The 19,443-nt window shown below is 40.5% G+C and overlaps 1 protein-coding gene across 3 annotated transcripts in view; it reads right to left on the reverse strand.

Moving 5' to 3' along the window:
* The window catches only part of ELOVL7 (ELOVL fatty acid elongase 7), a 69,293-nt gene that overhangs the window by 14,378 nt on the left and 35,472 nt on the right, over nt 1-19,443 (reverse strand). For 2 of the 3 annotated variants that reach the window (XM_068535371.1, XM_068535372.1), the window contains exons 2-3: nt 8,984-9,081; nt 1,942-2,132 (exon numbers count right to left, since the gene is read on the reverse strand). In XM_068535371.1, coding sequence (XP_068391472.1) covers nt 1,942-2,132; nt 8,984-9,047 — 255 coding nt within the window. In that variant the 5' untranslated portion in view covers nt 9,048-9,081. Of the gene's footprint in view, nt 1-1,941; nt 2,133-8,983; nt 9,082-19,443 lie in introns of those variants that run through there. The other variant, XM_068535373.1, reaches the window with a different exon arrangement.

Here is a 19,443-nt window from a genome sequence, read left to right on the forward strand (position 1 = left end):
TCCACTCAGATGGGGATGACTGATTCCCCATGCTACCCTACGCCAAACAAGTGCTGCACCAAATACGAGAAGCTGTGGGATGTGGCCTTCTGCAGGGTCTTCACTGGTCTCTCTTTATTTCTTGACTGGTGCCAAGTAACTAGCACACTCAAACCATCACTATAAAATGAGGCATGTGGGTTCTTTTAGTCTGATGTACTTCCTCTCACCTTATTCATATTTGCCCTAACATCCCTAGTAGAGGGGTTCACTCTGTAGAGCAAATGTAATCGTGCCCCACCCAATAAACCATGTGTTTGAATGTGTCCTGGGGGTGACGTGCTGCTCAGCTGTCAAAAGTCTTTGTTTAAACAGAAAGTAGAACTTAATGCTTTCCTGATATTAAGTTTAAGAACATTCCAAAAGCCTGCAGAGCTTTTGACATACATGTCTATATTTTAGGCTTTCACAAAGAAGAGTAATAATTTATATTTGGCAGGTAAAAAACCCCAAAACTGCATATAAGTTACTCTAGTATTACTGGTTAATGGGAGATGGAAACTCTCAGATTCAGACATTCTCAAACCTTTTATGTTGTAATTGCTAAAATAGAAACCAAAACTTACTGGTTATAACTTGGATTCCTTCCCGAGAAATATATTTGGGGACATCACATTCAATGGTACAATCAGACACAGAGCATAAAGGGATCTGAGAGACAAGGTCAATCCTGACTCTATAAAATGAGAGAAGTGAGGCCCAGAGAATTTAAATGACTAGTTCAAAATCAGGTAGCTAGTTAGTAGTGCAACTGGGACTAACTAGTCCCTGGTCTCCTGGCTTCCAGGTCTGTTCTTAGCACTGTCCTACAGTAGGCGATATCCTATCTCTGATAACTTGCCCAAAGCATGTATTTTTTCTGCTCCCTAGCTCTATTCTATTACTCCTTCCCTTTCAGTTGCTTATGCTCCAGAAAGGACAGTAAGGTGACCTGTGAGTTAATTTTGGAAATAAAGTAGAAGGCAGCAAAGGAAGTCCAGACTTCAGGAAGGCCGTGAGAAATGAGGCCAGAGCAGATTTAAGGTGATCTGATCAGACGGATCCGTGGCAGGAATCAGGTTGGAAGGATGCACGTGCAGAGGCCATGGTGTCTAGAGAGGCTGGAGAGGTCATGCGAGGCCCTCCTGGGACGCAGCTGTGAGGAAGCATAGCCTATGCTGCAGAGGAAGTAAGTAAGGAGAATAGGATGAGGAAGCCAGCCAGCATTGGAAGAGAAGCAAGAAATCCCAGCAAAGCAGGTAAGGGAGGGTGGCTGAGACTTGTAATCAGCAGAGGGGAGAGAGAGAATTCATGAGTCTGCTTTTGGGTCCTAGAAGTTCTCCACCTCTCTTATTGACAGTTAAGGGACAGCTTCCCTCACCTATTGCTTTGTATGAGTCTAAGTTCTCTGTCCCCCACAAAGCCCAGCTAAATCAAACCAAACAGTCTACCGCCTAATAGGTCATCAGGGCATGCAGAACCCAAAGCTGCTACCATGATGATGTCAACTCATTAGAGTCAGGATGAGCTCTGGTGTCAGACCGACCTGGATTCAAATATCAGTCCTCCACTTACCAGCTACACTACTTTGGGTAAGTTATCTAATTTCTCCAACTCTGAGTTTCCTTAAAATTTAACATTTATGGATTCATTCAATCATCTTTTATGGCTAACTGCGTGCAAGTCCCTGGACTTAATTTTTCTCACCACCTGTGAGGCAGACTATACTGAGATCCTCTAAGGAGTTCAATATCTGGTCTATATATAACAATTTTTTGACAAACACCTACTCTAGTGAGCTAAGTTTCTGAAATTTCTTAAATCTTGGAGAGTTACCCTTACAGTCATAACAAGAAACATCATGACAGACAAACATAAAGACTCAGGCAAAATTCTCCCGTTAGGAATACTGAAGACACTTGCCTCATAACACATATACACAGAAAAGAGTACTATGAAAAAATTGTACGTTATCATCGCTTTCTTGAGTTCAAAGGGCTTTCGATTCTCCATGAGCTTTGGTCCCAGGGATGTGACAAAATAGACATAGAGTCCCAGGATGATGGTTTGTGGCAGAGGTGAGGACATGAGGAGCCAGTCTTCAACTCTTGGATCTAAGAGAAAAACAAGGTGTAAGTGCACAACCATTTAGCCAAGAGGTAACTGACAGTAACCAGCATTTAAGTGAGCACCTAGATCCTAACGCTGACGGTGGACTATTTGGTCAGTGATCACTGCTATCTTTAGGATGTGCCAAGGGAAATCACCAGGGGTTGTGATGGAGCTCAAAACAGTGAGGCTCAAAGGGCAAAAGGAGGTAGTGGTTACCAGAACCCAGGAGAGAGCCATATGGAGAAGCCCTTCTGGTGAGGAGCTGTGACCTTCAGTTGAGTGGTTCAGCCAGCAGGGCAATCCCGCAAATAAGGGGCCAGGGAAATCAATACCCCAGCCTCACCCTCCTCCCTCTCTCTCCAGTCGCCGAACTCAACCAGAAACCCGAGGGCAGGGGAGCAAGCCCATGGATGTAGTTCACCCTGGTCATTCTACCAGGGGTACACAGTTGAATCTGGAGAACAGAAGACACCCAGCAAACTTTTATCATCTGTCTATAACGACTAGTAACATGTTAGAGTTTCTCCATCCAGACATGCTTTTATATATATAAATGTGTTTGGGTTTGCTGTTTCTTAACTTTCTTCTTTCCCCAAGAAAACTGGGGGAAAGTTTTCTGTATACTGTATCATACAATTGAAAGGGGCTTTAGCATCATTTAAGTATCTAAAATGTGGGTTCTAGGTGTCCAAAATGTGGGCTAACCAATCTGATATTTTAAACAAAAACAAACAAAAAAGTACTAGCCTCACAACCATGTAAAAAAGAAATTCACGTGGTCCCTGCTAGTTCCAGGCCATGAGAATTAGATCAATTAAAACTTGCAACTCAAGATGAAATGTGATTAATTCTATAATCTTAAGTAGTTCGGGTGTAATTTTACTAAATTGCCTCATGAAGCCAGAATATTATAAAGGAAAATATGTATGGACAAGTTTCCAAGTACATCTGACTCAAAATTGAGTCTTGACTAACCTTAGGTTGCTAAATACCATCATTCCTGTTAACTGGGAAAAAGGGTGGGGGGAATACAGCCCTTGCCCACTGAAACTGCTAATGATGTGGCCAATTACCAAAAAAACGTTGAATATCCCTTCAAGTCTGACTTCCTACCCAATGCAAAAACTTCTTCAATAGACTCCACACCTGATGACTCACTTGGCCTCAATTTTATTGCTGGAAAGTTCACATTTGATACTCAGATATAGCAGGGCATGGCTGTAGCTATTAAAGGTGATTTATTCTATACTCAAATGGGCTTCCCTCAAAAATACTGACAGATGCCCTATCTCGAAATAATACTTAAGCCAAAAGTCAGCTCTAGGAGGGACCCCAAGATATTTAGAAATTTAATGTACGATAAAGAAAGCCTCATAAGCAAGCAGGAAGGGAGAGACGATTCAGTAAATAGGAAAACTGACTACTTGGGAGAAAAATGAGTTTGTGCCTTACCTTGTATCCTATCCAAGCATGTCCCAAACTATGCAATGTAAGAAATATTTAAAGTCTTTCCACAAAAAGCGGGGAAAGGCTACTAGAAATGCTAGGTTAAACAAACAAGTGCCTTTCTGCAGGATTTCTTAGTGCTTCATGTTTGTTGTGAATTGCCAAGATGAGAATGGTGGTATGCAGCATTCCCCAAACTTACTTGGCCATGGAGCCCTGATTTTTTGTAGAATACTATTTAACACCTTGTGGAACTAACATTCTGTGGAGCACCGTTTAGGAGAGATAGCCCTTTGTCAAAATAAATTTATAAATGACGGATTTTTTCCATCAGTGGGTAATCCAAACCTTAAATATATGAACATCATAAACCATATTAATATGTCCAGTTTTTATCTCCAATGAAATAAAGACTTAAAACCAATACTAAAAGAAGGCTTCTGGAAGAATGTTAACATTATCACCTTTGGATGGGGACAATATGGGTGATTTTTATTTTTTTCTTTTTCTTTATAAGAAATTTTAAATGTTTCTGTTAATAATGGACATCACAGGCATGATTGAAAACTAGTTTTTTTGGCTTTTGTTTTTGTCAGCAAAGGAATTCCTGAATTAGAAATATTTTATTGTACTCTTTCATTAGCTCAGTGGTGGCAGGGGCGGGGGAAGGGGTGGTACGCGGGTATCAGATGACCTCGTATTTCTGTTCTTCTGCTGGTAGCAGTAGGAGAAACAAAAAGCCAGGAAACGCATGCTGGGCTGGCTCATTTTATTTTAAAATGATTTAAATAAATCATTTTTCCTGTAATTTAACATTTTAAGCACACACCTTTTTTTAAGAATCCTGAGTGTGACTTTCCAGTTCTACAGATTTAAAAAAAAATCTTATCTTTCAGGAAAAGCTAGCTAATTTAATTTCATATTATTTTCAAAGCAAATAACAGAACAAAACACCAAGCTTTTTCATCCTATTTCAGTCTGCGCTCTGATCCTGGCTCTCACGTAACTGACTTGTTGTGTGACCTGGGGCCACCGACTTAACTTCTCTGTGCTTAGTTTCCTCATCTGTGAATTGGGCATAAAACAGCATGTAGCTCAGAGAGGATTTAGTGAGTTATTTTAAGTAAAGAGCCTGGCACAACCTCAAGTTGCTCAGTAAGCATGGCTACTATTATTTCAGCAGATCTCAGTTTTGTCAGCACAGCAGAATCACCTCTGGAATATTTATAAACCAGATAGCAAAAAAAAAAAAAAAAAAAAAAAAGACTCGGCATGGGTCCCAGGCATCTGTATGTTGAGAAAAGCTGCCAAGGTGACCGTGATGAACCATCAACGTTATAAACCAGGGCTTCAGTGCTTCCTTCACCTACACTGAGGTCCTCAGTGCTCCTCACTAGGTGCTCTGCAATAATCTTTTATGTGATTTCCCTGCCTCCTGACCCAATCTGCTACGTCTTGTCTCTATACAACTGCCAAATTCACTTTCTAGAAGTAAAGCTTTGCTCAGATTATTCCTCTGCTTAAGTTAGCTCTCCCTGCTGAGCGAATAAAATTCAAAGTCTTAATATGTCCACGACTCTGACGACTGCTCACTTTTCCTGCCTTCTCTCTCGGCAACAGTGATACCTTTCTGAATAGGGAGCCCACTTCTATGTGAGGCAGGAGGTTCCTGGCGATGAGACGTCTACAAGCCAGGTGTGGCTGGTGACTCGATAAGGGGGTTGTAGAGGGGGCTGCTCGACAATGTTTAATGTTAATTCTGCCTCAGTCTGTGATCCCACGAATTGCAAAAGGATCAGGGGTCAAGTGAGCTCTGTTTTCCTTAGAGAGGGAGGGAGAGTTTCATGTACCTTGTATTTAGCATCGGAGTTGGGCTTAAGTGTTACGAGCAGAACCAAGATAAAGGCAGAGGATGGGAGGGCAGGCTGTCTGAGAGCCCATGACTCAGTGATTACCAAAGTTCTGACTTATTACTAGCCCGATAATGCTTTTCTAAGAGCGTTCTAAAGAGAGAGAGTACAGGAGAGTACGAGGGCCACATACATAGAATATTAATGAACTTTTCCACCAACTACTTTTAAGAGTGTGTTCGCTTCTTAAGTAGCATGTACTAGCTCAAAGAGTACACCCTTTTAAAAGTCTAAGCACCAATAAGATGAAGAGGCTGGAAGGAAAAGCAAACATGTACCTCTCATACTTTGTGAAGTACTAAAGGTTCAGAGTGGCAGCAAATCTTACTCAGACGCCGTCTTCTTGCAAAAAGATCACAACTATGTCTGAAAAGTCATCATCATTATTATCCAAATGCAAGGAAAGCTGCTTTTCAAACATTAAAAATATTATAGCATTGTTTCAAGGTTTGACATCTCATATCTAAGAATCACAATAAACCCTCTTACAGCTTAAGTATTAATTAAACCGTTTTTAAATTCTGTAGCTGTGGAATTTTCCACATGAAATAACTATGCATGACCCCCACTTCTCTAGCAATCAGAAAACCAATGAATATCATTAAGTTTTCCGAAGTCTACTCAGGATTAGGGCCAAAGCCAAGAATATGCTTGAAATTCTTGGCACTTGATTATGGGCTCAGACCTTTGGAGGGTAGGCAAAGCAAAACTGGACTAAGATGGCCAGAAATGATTCCTAATGGCTCTCAGAGATCAATACCACACTAAGCAGAAGCAAAAAACCTCTCCTGTTACACGCGATAGTGTTCTCATAAAGTTATACATCTCAACACAAAACATTTTAACCCTTCTAGATTTTGACAGGAAAAGAAAATGTGAAGAACTTTTTTAAAAAAATGATATGCTATATTAAAAGTGTCTGAAGATGGAAATGCTCTATCAGTCATCAACCACCACCACCTTTTGTGTTGGGATATTTCCCAAACAACAGAGCATCTTCATGCATATTATCTGGTAGCTGGTGGATACCATTCTCATCTCTGTTTTGCTAACAAAGAAACTGAAACCCACAGACAATAAATACTTTGTTCAAGATCACCTAGCTGGTTCCCAGTAGCGTCAGAACTTAAAACTAGGTCTTCTCACTACACATCCCTATGCTCCCTTTTCTCTCAAGACTTTAAATTAGCGTAGCTTCAGACAGGTAGCATCACCTGCCTCTTTCTCTCCTCCACCCTGCACTGTCTGCAACGCTGCTTCCAGGGTTCTCCTTGCCTCTCCCTAACCACCCCCACCCCTTTGTCGTTCCTTTTTCTGACCTAATATTACTGAGCTTTCCAATGTAAGTATTCCTAATAAAAGTGTTGACCCATGAATAAAAGTGGAAGTGGAATTCAGAAGAAGTGGAATTCATCTTAAAACATTTTATACTTCTAGCACTATATAGATACTCATCATCGTCTAAATCTATTTGGCTCTTGAGTTAGGATATTGATTACCTGAATCTCTTGGGTTCCTGCAATTGGGATAGTTAATAGCAAGAGTTGGACAGCAAGGGATCTATTCTTCCAAACAGGTCTATTTTAAAAAAATGTACCCAAATCTACTTGGTTTTCAAGGTTAAATCGTGAGAGTTCAGGTAGCAAGTTACACCTCTACTTTGAAAAGAAATTAAAATATTCATATTTTTTAAAATAATAAATAAAAATAAAAACCATTAGAACAAAACAAAAAAATTAGTTTTTAAATTACTGAATTTATGAGAACTACTGTAAACCTTCAGAGAAAGATGACCTCTAAAGAAACCTACAGTTCTCTGCACCATTACATAAGTTAAAAAACTAAGGAAAAAAATGAGAAAATATAAACATTCCCTTAACTCTCCATTCACCAGAGTGAAGCTTCTCTATTTATGGGATCTCTTTCAGGTCCTTGGCATTCTTCAGGGGCAAAACTGTTAGGACCTTTTTCAGTGAAATAAGATTGGTCTTCAGTAGTCTACTGAGAAAGACAGCAATCATGAAACAGTGTATCTTTGCTGAAATCAGTGTAAATTGGAATATAATTTCAATTGTGGTAGGTATCAAGAGGTGACACTTTTCCTCCTGAATTTGGTGAACATGTGATTTCTAATTGATGGGTAAGAACTAATCTGAAGTGGTGATGGTGGTGAATATGTGGAAAGTAATTCAAATGTGAAATGTCAGAATACTAATCCTAATCAGGAAACATAGGTTCTAATCATTTCTGCTAACAACTGACCATGATGTTGGGAAGGTCACATCTCTGGGCCTCAGTTTCTCCAACTCTAACATGAGGAGGTAGCTTTCATGATACCTAAGTCCATCTCAGCTCTAAACTGTGCTGATTCCTGTTTATTTAAAAAAAATTTACCTTTGTTATATTATTAACACATTTTGTAGTAGTTATAAAAGCAACACACATTTGTATGGTTTAAAAACACCTAGACAGGGCTTCCCTGGTGGCGCAGTGGTTGAGAGTCTGCCTGCCAATGCAGGGGACACGGGTTCGTGCCCTGGTCTGGGAAGATCCCACATGCCGCGGAGCAACTGGGCCCGTAAGCCGCAATTACTGAGCCTGCGCGTCTGGAGCCTGTGCTCCGCAACAAGAGAGGCCGCAATAGTCAGAGGCCCGCGCACCGCAATGAAGAGTGGCCCCCGCTTGCCACAACTAGAGAAAGCCCTCGCACAGAAACGAAGACCCAACACAGCCATAAATAAATAAAAAAATTAATTAATTAATTAATTTTAAAAAATTATAAAAAAAAAAAAAAACACCTAGACAGACATAGATAAGGAAATAGAAATTACCCATAATCCTACCACACGGAGATAACTGCTAACCCTCACAAAAAAAATACATGTGGTGTTTTATAAGTTGCTTTCATTTAATGTATTTTAAACTTCTTGCTATGGCATTAAATGTTCTTCAACAACATTGATTTTTACTTTTTTAATGGGCAAAGGGAGAATTACTCTGGGCATTCTAGAATTACTCAGAGGTTACCCTAGGAAACGCTCTCCATCCTTTCTGATACGCCCCTGGGGGCTGCGGCCCTTCCCACTCAAGAGTCACCCTGGACAGAGCCATTGTTGGCAGTAACTGTTATTTCCCTTAGGAGCATTAGGGCAGAATCAAGCCTAAGAGCCCCGTGCCTCCAAAATCACTTCTAATGGCTACTGAGTTGGAATGTACCATCATTTATTAACCAATTCCCTTCCTTGGATATTAAAGCTATCTTCACTATTATAAACATCGTAATGAACTTCATCTGTGTAGCTCTATCTTTGTACATATCTTCAGTGAAATCTTTGACACTTCTTCATTAACTAGTAATAAAAATCAATATGTGGGGTGTCAGTGAGGGAGTGTTAAGTTGCAAAGTCTCTCATTCTGTTTCAATGAAATCCTATTAAATATGGGAATCTGATAGGAAAAAGAAGGATGAGCCATAGTTAAGAAATTTGGTTACTTACCAGCATCTTTGATCCAATTGCCATAAAGACGCACGGTCCTCGATGTAAGATCACTGAAGGCCATTTTCCACAGGATTTACTCGCCCTTACAATGGGTTCTTCAGTAAAACAAAAAAGAGATGTGTTTATGATCTATGGATGCAAATAAAGCCAAGTTTCTAGTAATACAATATTAAAAATGTTAAAAATTTAATAGGAATAACTGGCAAAACAACAAACTTACTGAGGGTAAATGCATTAGTGAACCACATTAAACCCTGATGCAGTTGCAAACATTTAAGACTTTTCATCATAAGGACAATGCTTAATTCACTCAAAAAGGCTCATGTTCTATGTACGAGATGCAAAAGGAGTAGGTGATTCTAAGAACTGTCATAAGAGCATCTATCTCCCTTTATGGAAACAATATAGGTCAGGAATGGACTGTACCTCTCATGGCAATGTTGAAGTAAAAACCCAGAAGAAAGTCAAGACGACAAACTTGCAGAAAAGATACTCTGATCTAGACTTTTAGCTGATCTTCAGGCGTAAGAAGATCTATATTCAAGTGTTTATAATTTAAGTGAAATAGAGGTAGAGAGAGGGAGGAAAAGAAGATCTACAAGAGCCAAGGAGAAGTTGCCTAGTTTATCTGGACTGATGACAAAACAGTTGGAAAAAGAAGTCTTTTGAAAAAGAAGACCAATGAGGGAAAACTAGCTCTATCATGTATTAAAAGATATTCTAAATATTCAGTAATTAAAACAGTGTGACACTAGCACATGAGGAGGCAAACCAATGGAATAGAACAGAACATCCAGAAACACACCAAAAATTTTGGGGATTTTAGTACCATATTTCATAAATTCTAAGATGTACACCTTCCCAAATTTTAACATCTCTGAAAACAGCACACACCTTACAAAGGAATGGTGCATCATAAAATGAATAGTAGGTTTGATTTCCAGTCATATGGTGGGAAGATGAAAAGTTCTGGAGATAGCTGGTGGTGACGGTTGCACAAAAATGCAAATATACTTAATGCCATTGAACTTTACACTTAAAAATGGTTAAAATGATAAATTTTACATTATGTATATTTTACCACAATAAAAAATAAACCCTCTAGGTCTGCAACAGAAAAATTCAGACTTTATTCTAGCATTCTAAGATAAAGACATTTTAGAATATACATATATAAAGTATATATGTATTTTTTTAAAGACATATCATATATGATAAAGGTGACAACTCAAACCAGTAGGCACTGAATTACCAGCAATTACTGAGTAAATGGTGTGGTACAACTAGATAGTCAACTGTAAAAAACAAGTTGGATCCAAAAATTATACTATAAACCAAGATAAACTCCAATAGATCAAAGATTTAAGTAAAAATTTAAAAGAACCATGAAAGTACTAGATGACAACAGGGAGAACACTTTTATAACCTTGGAGTAGAAAAACTCTTTTTAACTTTGACTTAAAATCCATAAGACATAAGAGAAGACTAACAAATTTAACCATATGAAAATCAAGAAGAAAAAAGGAAAAAACCAAATGACAAACAGAAAAAAAAAAAAAAATGTTCAACTTAAAATACAGACAAGTGCTACTCTCCCCAATATATTAAGAGTTCCTAGAAACTGATGAGAAAAAGACCTATAAGCCAAGAAAAAAACGGGCAAATTTCACAGAAAAGGAAATACAAATGGCTCCTAAACATACGAAAAGTTGCTTAACTTTAACCATAGTAAGAAACGTACGGGGCTTCCCTGGTGGCACAGTGGTTGAGAATCCACCTGCCAATGTAGGGGACACGGGTTCGAGTCCTGGTCCAGGAAGATCCCACATGCCGCAGAGCAACTAAGCCCGTGCGCCACAACTACTGAGCCTGTGCTCTAGAGCCTGTGAGACACAACTACTGAGCCTGCATGCTGCAACTACTGAAGCCTATGTGCCTAGAGCCCACGCTCTGTAACAGGAGAAGCCACCGCAATGAGAAGCCCGGGCACCGCAACAAAGAGTAGCCCCCACTCGCCACAACTAGAGAAAACCCGCGTGCAGCAACAAAGACTCAACGCAGCCAAAAATAAAATTAATTTTTTTTAAATGTTAAAAAAAAAAGGAATCTACAATATTTTATTGCATTGGATGGACTAAAGTCCAAAAATTTTTATCAATCAGATGGGCCAAAATCCAAAAATGTGTTCACTCTGTTGGAAGGACTGTGGGAAACTCATACCTTGTTGGTGGGAGTGAAAATTAGTATAACCCTTGGTGCAATTTGGCATTATCAGTAAAAAAATTATAAATGCATATCTTTAAGCCAGCAATCCTATTTCTAGAAACTTCTCCTATAGACATATGACGTATATTCAAGCTTATTCATTGCATCAGTCAGTAAGAGCAAAAGACTGGAAACAAGCCAAATGTCTATTAAAAATGGACTGATTGGTTAATGGTGATATGTCTCTAACACCAGGAAATACTATGCCATTGTAAACAAGAATGAGGAAGCTCTCTGAGCGCTAACATGGAAAGATATCCAAGATAAATGTCTATGTGAAAAAAGCAAAGGAAGGGACAGAATTTTTTTTTTTATAAATTTATTTTATTTATTTATTATTTTTGGCTGTGTTGGGTCTTCGTTGCTGCCCACAGGATTTTTCTAGTTGCGGCGAGCGGGGGCTACTCTTCGTTGCGGTGCGCAGGCTTCTCATTGTAGTGGCTTCTCTTGCTCTGGAGCACGGGCTCTAGGTGCGCAGGCTTCAGTAGTTGTGGCTCGCGGGCTCTAGAGTGCAGGCTCAGTAGTTGTGGCGTGCAGGCTTAGTTGCTCCGTGGCATGTAGGATCCTCCTGGACCAGGACTCGAACCCGTGTCCCCTGCATTGACAGGTGGATTCTTAACCACTGAGCCACCAGGGAAGCCCAGGACAGAATTTTTAAATGACTACCTTTTATACAGAAAAGGTAGAAAGGAATAAGAATATAAATTTCCATTTATTTATATTAGCATACAAGGAACTCTGAAAAGATATCCATAGAGAAGGGATCGGGGTACAAACTGGGCCGAAGGGGTGGAAGGAAGACCTTATACTGTTTGGGTCTTGACTCATGTGACTATATTACCTATCCAAAAATAAAGAATTAAAGTATTTTAAATAAACAAACAAAAAAGAATGGAATCAGCTGCACTTTTGCTGGGACATCGTTGCTTGAACACCCATACACACATGCACATAAACACAAAAGAGGGATTTTAATCTTAATGCCTCAAGGATCTGTCCACTCCAGAGGATCTCTCCAAGTCCAGGGTGGTATCTCAGCATGGCCTCTGATCTGATACATCCAGTGTCCTCAAGCTGAGTTCAGACTCAAATTAGCTATGGTGATGCCAGGAACTTGCCAGAGTCAGCCTGGACTCTGGTTTTCCTGTGGATGATTTCTGTAGTGAAGGTGTGATATGGGGATAGGAGCAGAAGCTCTGGGATCGCAAAGACCTTGGTTTGAATCCCACCACTGACTAGCTGTGTGACCCTGGGCAAAATTAAAGTTCAATTTCCTTATCTGTAAAATGGCAATTCTACAACCTACCAAGATAAAATAAACTCACAGAGTTGTTTGGAAGACTCTATGAGATAACATATATGTATAAAGTTTAGAGCACAGACTCTGATAAAGAATGAATATTCAATCAAAGTCAGACATTATCATTTGTAGAGATAAGTTGTACCAATTTAAATGGAAAACATCCAGCCCAACTCAGTTGAATGGCAGTATATGGCACCAATCTAGAGAAAAGTCTACTACTTTCATTATAAGAGCTGGTATGTCACAAATTATAAATGATTCTTCCCTTGATGTTTTCCAGTGGTTTTGGTAGGAGTGTTTTAGACCACGATAAAAGCTACTTTCCAGCTCACCTTAACTACTGACGTAACAGACCTCGAGCCATTATTCTCATAATTAAACTGCCAAAATAATGCTGTTTAAATTATTCAGAATCAGAGTGAAAGATTCTACTTTATAGGGCATATGGTGGGCTTACATTTCAAAGTATTAAACTGTTTTCTGTGCAAGCCCTGCCTCCTCTTTTCCCCCCACTCATTCCACATAGGCCTTTTTCCTCTTGCCAGCCCTCACGAAAGCACAAAGCCTCAAAGAAACCACAGTCTAATGCAGGTCAGTAATATTCACAGGCAGCAAAGAGAGTTGGCTTTTCTAATCCAAAAGACTATACAAGACTGAGATGTTGGAAGAGGGAGAAGGTCGTCAGAGGAGTAACTCACACGGGGGGGGGGGGTTGGGGGGGTGGGGGGGAGGGGGCAGGGAGAGGCAGAAGTAGATGCCCTTCAAGCAGGTGAGAGGGCGGACTGGAGAGGCAGGAAAGGCATCTGTTGTCTCAAGCTTACTGGAGTGGAACTCTCTCACGGATCCTTTCCTTGTAAATAACCTGCCATCCAACAGTCCTTAACCCTTGTGGGCCCACCAGAAGAGAAGGAACCTGCATAATTGTGTAGGGATGGGGCATGAAAAGAAACCTAATCCATTTAGCTTGTTGCAACTAAACAAACTGCTGAGAATTTCCTTATAAGCTGGGACAGTGATGGACTGGACACCAATATTACATTATAGGGACTAGACTAGAAAACTGTTGATAAATGAATTGGGGGCAACCTGAGTTGTCCTATAAATACAGTGTTATCCCCGGGCTAGAGCCAGGCGTATCTCTCCCGTCCCAACCCAGACCTTCCCCCTTAACAGGGACCCTTGATTGCTAGGCAATGGTACATAGATATGGGGAGAAACTTATTCTATGTGGTGAAGGTATAGAGATATCTTCTAGCTGACAGCAGAACTAGGACCTTAATAACTGATTTTAAATACTCAATGGCATAAAATTTCAGATCTGGAGATGCCAGAATAGTCAGGGCTCTCATGGATGTGAAGCAGAGACTTAAAACTCAAAAACAGTAGACAAATTACCAAACCTTCACTATGGGTGGAAGAGACAGGCAGGTGCTACAGGGGAAGAGAAAAAGGCTCCCTGCCAGAGCTCAGCCCATTTCCAAAGGCGTCAAATATATGTGGCAGGATTAGAGTAAACAGGAGCTCACTGACAGGAAACTGGTGCTATTTCATTGACCAGCACCTGCAACTAACCCATGAATTCCACTCCTTGTTTTGGACAGTATCACATGGCAACTGGACCACTTGGTAAAGAAGGGACTTAGGGACTTCCCTGGCGGCGCAGTGGTTAAAAATCCGCCTGCCAATGCAGGGGAAACAGGTTCGAGCCCTGGTCCTGGAAGATCCCACATGCTGCAGAGCAATTAAGCCCGTGCACCACAACTACTGAGCTTGTGCTCTAGAGCCCGCGAGCCACAACTAGTGAAGCCCACGCACCTAGAGCCTATGCTCTGCAACAAGAGAAGCCACCACAATGAGAAGCCCACTCACCGCAACGAAGAGTAGCTCCGGCTCGCCACAACTAGAGAAAGCCCAACGCAGCCAAAAATAAATAAACTAATTAATTTAAAAAAAAAAAAGGGGGACTTAATCTGCCCAGACTAGCTTCTTTAGACCTAAATTAAAGATGTCAAGTTCAAATGTGAGAAATGTGCCTGACACCTACAGCTTACCTGGAAACTCTTCAAAGCCACGTAGATGCTAACACCAGGACACAGAGTGAGCTTGAGGAATCTGATCACTTTGCAATCTATCTCAACAGGACTCACAAGGCAGCACTCAGCTGGGAGGACTTCTTGCTGGAATTTACTCAGATGGGGATATGACCTTAGGGTTGCCTGTGGTGGGAAGGACCTGGCAGGAGTCCAGAAGTCGAAAACCATGGCCAACCATTTACAGGTGAACCCTCATGTGTAAACATTTGTCCAAACCCTGCAAAATACGCTGGGACATTCTCCCTGAGGGAAAGGAGGATAGAGACAGCGTATGGCTTTCCTAGGGCATGCCTATCATCCCAGAGCAGGGCCCTATGGTTTTCCCTTTCTCGTTTGATGTTTCGGAGGTTCTGGGCTCCCCGCTGATCTCTGCTTTTTAAATCAGACACCAGGGACAAACCTGCAAGAACACTTCTGGCTAGCCCCAGATGCTGCTCAGGGACACATAAACTGAAATGAGCTAAGGAAGGTACCAGCAGAGGGATGGAGGTCTGTAATGGAAATAGGGCAGCAGGGTAAGAACAAAACAGCTGACCTGCCTACCTCTGAGGGAAGGCGATCAGAAACTTTTAAGTGCATTAAAATGTGAGCAATGACTATAAAGTGATCATTTGTTTGTTTAAACCAGGGTTTTCCAACCTCAGCTTTCTCGACATTTTGGCCGAACAATGCTTAGTTGTGGGGAGCTGCCCTGAGCAGTGCAGGATTCTCAGCATCAACCCTGGCCTCCACCCACCAGACACCAGGAACACCCCTTCCCCAGCTGAGACAACCAAAAAGGTTTCCAGAAATTGGTGAATGTCCCCTGGTGGGGGGCAAAGTCATCCCTAGTTGAGAACCACTGGTTTAAAGTGAACTACCAACATTTTTTCATCTAAATAAAAGTAGTTTGCTTCAGAGTAATCACTTCGGCAATTATATATTTATTTCAGTGATACTGTTGTTCAGCGCAGTTTTTGAGTTTTCCTTTACAAATCAACATCAGAGTTTTTCAGAATTTCATTTAATTGGCTTTAAGGGAGAAAAATCTTTGTCTACTGCTTCTAAAAATCAAGCTCATAACTAATCATAAGAATGGTTTTGAAGGTAAACGGATCAAGCTGAGCTACATACTGATAAGTGGGGGTGGGAATGGGGGAAGTGGAGGTGGGATTATCATAATTTACTAACATTTTCAACTTACGGTTTGTAAATTGCAAAGGAACAAATCCAGAAATGGTTAGGGCTATGGCAATATTACTGGAATAAATGTAGAGTAGCCTGAGGTAACTATGTGGGAAGTGTACTTTCTAGCATATTATACTAAATCCTTTTTCCCTTTGTCATTTATAATGAACGCAAATTAAAGGAAGTAAATCTAGAACATGAACAGACTCGGGGAAAAATTATTTCGTACAGATTTTCAATTTTATTAATTACTATATACATGTGTGTACTGCAAGTACACGTACACACACACACGCAGCAGAAGAAAAAAACACGTCATGGGGCTTCCCTGGTGGCGCAGTGGTTGAGAATCTGCCTGCCAATGCAGGGGACACGGGTTCAAGCCCTGGTTTGGGAAGATCCCACATGCCGCGGAGCAACTAGGCCCGTGAGCCACAATTGCTGAGCCTGCGCGTCTGAAGCCCGTGCTCCACAACAAGAGAGGCCGCGATAGTGAGAGGCCCGCGCACCACGATGGAGAGTGGCCCCCACTTGCCGCAACTAGAGAAAGCCCTCGCACAGAAACGAAGACCCAACACAGCCATAAATAAATAAATAAATAAAATTTTAAAAATAAATAAATAAATAAATAAACAAAAAACACGTCATGTTCCTTACACTTACCATACAGGATTTTGTGTTTTATTTTAATGCTTCACATACATATATGAACTTGTGTTTCTCTTTGGTATTTCCTTTATCAGCTACGTTAATGCAAATCGCCTTAGGAATGAAACACAACATAGAAGGCAAAAAAACAGAAAGTTTAATCCTAGATTTTGAGTTATAAAAGCTTAGGTACTTAGCCATACAGAAGAACTCAAGGGCATAGACAAGAGATCTAGGAGGAAACCTCTGAGGTTTCCATGCCTCCTAGCACAGAAGAGCGTGCTTCAGGCTTCGGAAAGGAGAGAGTCAGAGGGAAAGCAATTAGTGCAGATCTCAGAGAAAAGGGCAATAAGCCCTGGTGAGGTGCCAAGTAGTATTATGGAAACAGAGGAGAAGGGGTCAGGCTCTGCTGCCTGGGTAGAGCGGGAAGAGGCGGCTGATGGGGCCTTAGGCATCCATAGAGAGTTTCTCTTGCTCCAGCGTGGTGCAAGGGCAGCAGAAAGTCTTCTGAGTACACTCAATAGATGTGGAAGTATTGCAGAAGAGCTGTAAAAAGTGAAGGAATCATGTAGCTTAGCAACAACACAGACCTGTATGGACTAGTGGTCAAAGATCTGGTAGGACCCTGGCCATCTCAGGGGATGGCAGTGTGGACAGCGGACAGGGAAACTAAAGGACCCCTGCTTCTAACTTATGCAAAAGCTTTTTCTAACTTGCTGAGAGGTGATGGACAGAGGGGTGGTCACATTTAGAGTTCACCGAAATAGGTTTCTACCACGCCCAAAGAATAAAGAAAGCTTTATTAAAATTAAAAATTAAGCTGTAACAAAATAAAATTTTGTTCTTATATGCTGACTTTGTCAAGGGAGGTTTGAAACCATTTACTTTAGGTATGGGATCAGGTCAGTACAAATTTCCTCTCTTCTATACCCCTAACACAAGTGGCTGTCAGACCTGGTTGATTGTCATAATTACCTAGAGAGAGATTTGGATTCAGTTAGTATGTCTGGGGAGACTCTGATGATGGGCCAGGTTTGGCAACTTCTTAATACTGCATAAACCATTCTCTGACATGACAACACCCACAATATGAGGAATAGGCATGATTCATGACAAGGGGTTCAAAATGAATGTCACTAGGATATGATAAGGTATCTGGGTCAAGAAGGGCAGGAACAGGAGGTGCAATCAATATTGGAAAAGATTTCTCTGGTGATTCAAAATAATTTCAACAGATGTGAAATCTGGAAGATCTTTGAGTCAGCATACACACCCAGAATGTAGGGAAACCAAACTCCTATTTCAAGGGTGAAATAAGCTTGAAGTTCTCAAGCATTTGTGAAAAGAGAAAATTATTGCTACATCTTAGGTCTTAGTAAGTTACAGAAAATTAGAATATAAGCCTTGTCTTTTAGGCAAACAAAATTGATCAACACAAACATCAAATAAAGATACTAAACGCCTAACTTTCTGTTTTTCAAATGGGAATGTTATAGTATCAGGGAGGATGCTTTCATTTGCAAATAACAGAACACAACTCAAAATGGCTTAAGCAGTAAAAGGACGTGTTATCTCACAGAAAAAGAAGTCCAAAAGTAGGAAAATTTCTTCTGAAATTTCTGTTTTGTCATTTTTGTGGAAAAAGATGGTGACAGTCATTCCAAATATCACATTCTCATACACCTTCTTCCAGAGTAGTAAAAGGGTCTTTTCTTTGTGCCTCTTTTTAAGAGGTTTAAAACCTTTCCCGATGCTCCCAGAGGCCCCTTAAACACCTCCTCCCAGGATTGTATCAAGTGCCCATATTTAAACCAAGCACTGAAAAAGGACTGGGCCTGCACTGGTTTCTATAGGGTAATTGGTATTGTGCTCACTCCCACCCCGCACATGTGGGAAAGCACATGGCTTCAGGGAGGAAGGACGAGCCTGAAAAAGGCAGAAGACTGGTTGGTTAACCCACAAGGAGGAAAGGGAGGTTAGCTTTGAGAAACAATGTCTGCTTAAATTGTGACTTGAGGTGATTACTCTGGAGTGATATTTCAGATGTGAACCGAAGGTCTGAGAGGGAACCCACCCATCTAAGTGCTCTCTGCTCACCCTGGTGATGTGTGTTCAGGATAGACTAATCTTGATTGTTTTGTTTGTTTAAACAAAACACGATTAATAAGTTAAGCATGTGTTGCAACATCATATAAGACTTTCCAGTGACTTTTACATGTCTGCTATTTGGAATTACCTTGTGCCACTGCCTCTTTGATGATACAGATAATATGCTATAAGTCGATAAACACAGACAGCATAGAGTTGGACTCACACTTGTAATTGCTATTACCACTTCCACAAACTTAATGTTGTTCTCACTGGTATACAGCATGTTTAAGTAAAATGAGTGTTTCCTACTCCCAATAACAATGACATAGGAGTACATATTAACACTCTCTCTGTATAAATAGACTCAGATCTGCCCTTCAATCAGGTTTAAGAGTTCTACTTTCCATGTCAAGCAGGACCTCAAAACAAATATCCTTCCATCCCCTCCTTTCCTTACAATTCTATTATTTCATCTTGATTTTCACATCTTCACTTTCCCTTGATAGAGGGACCTATTAAAATTAGATGCCTCCGGATAATATAACACTATATATGCATGACCCACCAGACTGGTTTACATTATATTTTATATATATATATATTTATGCACACACACACACACACACACACACACACTATATGCATTATTAAATACATTAGATTACATTCCTGTTTTGGCTCTGAAACATAATCCTGACTCATGAGTATGTACGAGGCAGACAGACTTTAGTTTAGATATTCATTTAACAGCCTCAACATGTTAATATGACAACTTGTTAGAAATGAAAGCGTCCTAGAAACCAACGATATTAGCAAAAAGCCCCACTAGGAAATACAATTCATGTAAAACCTTTAGCAAAATGCTAAACGCACTATTTATTGTGCTTACT

Source organism: Eschrichtius robustus, chromosome 2 (assembly GCF_028021215.1).
Source record: "Eschrichtius robustus isolate mEscRob2 chromosome 2, mEscRob2.pri, whole genome shotgun sequence".
Classification (NCBI taxonomy): Eukaryota; Metazoa; Chordata; class Mammalia; order Artiodactyla; family Eschrichtiidae; genus Eschrichtius; species Eschrichtius robustus.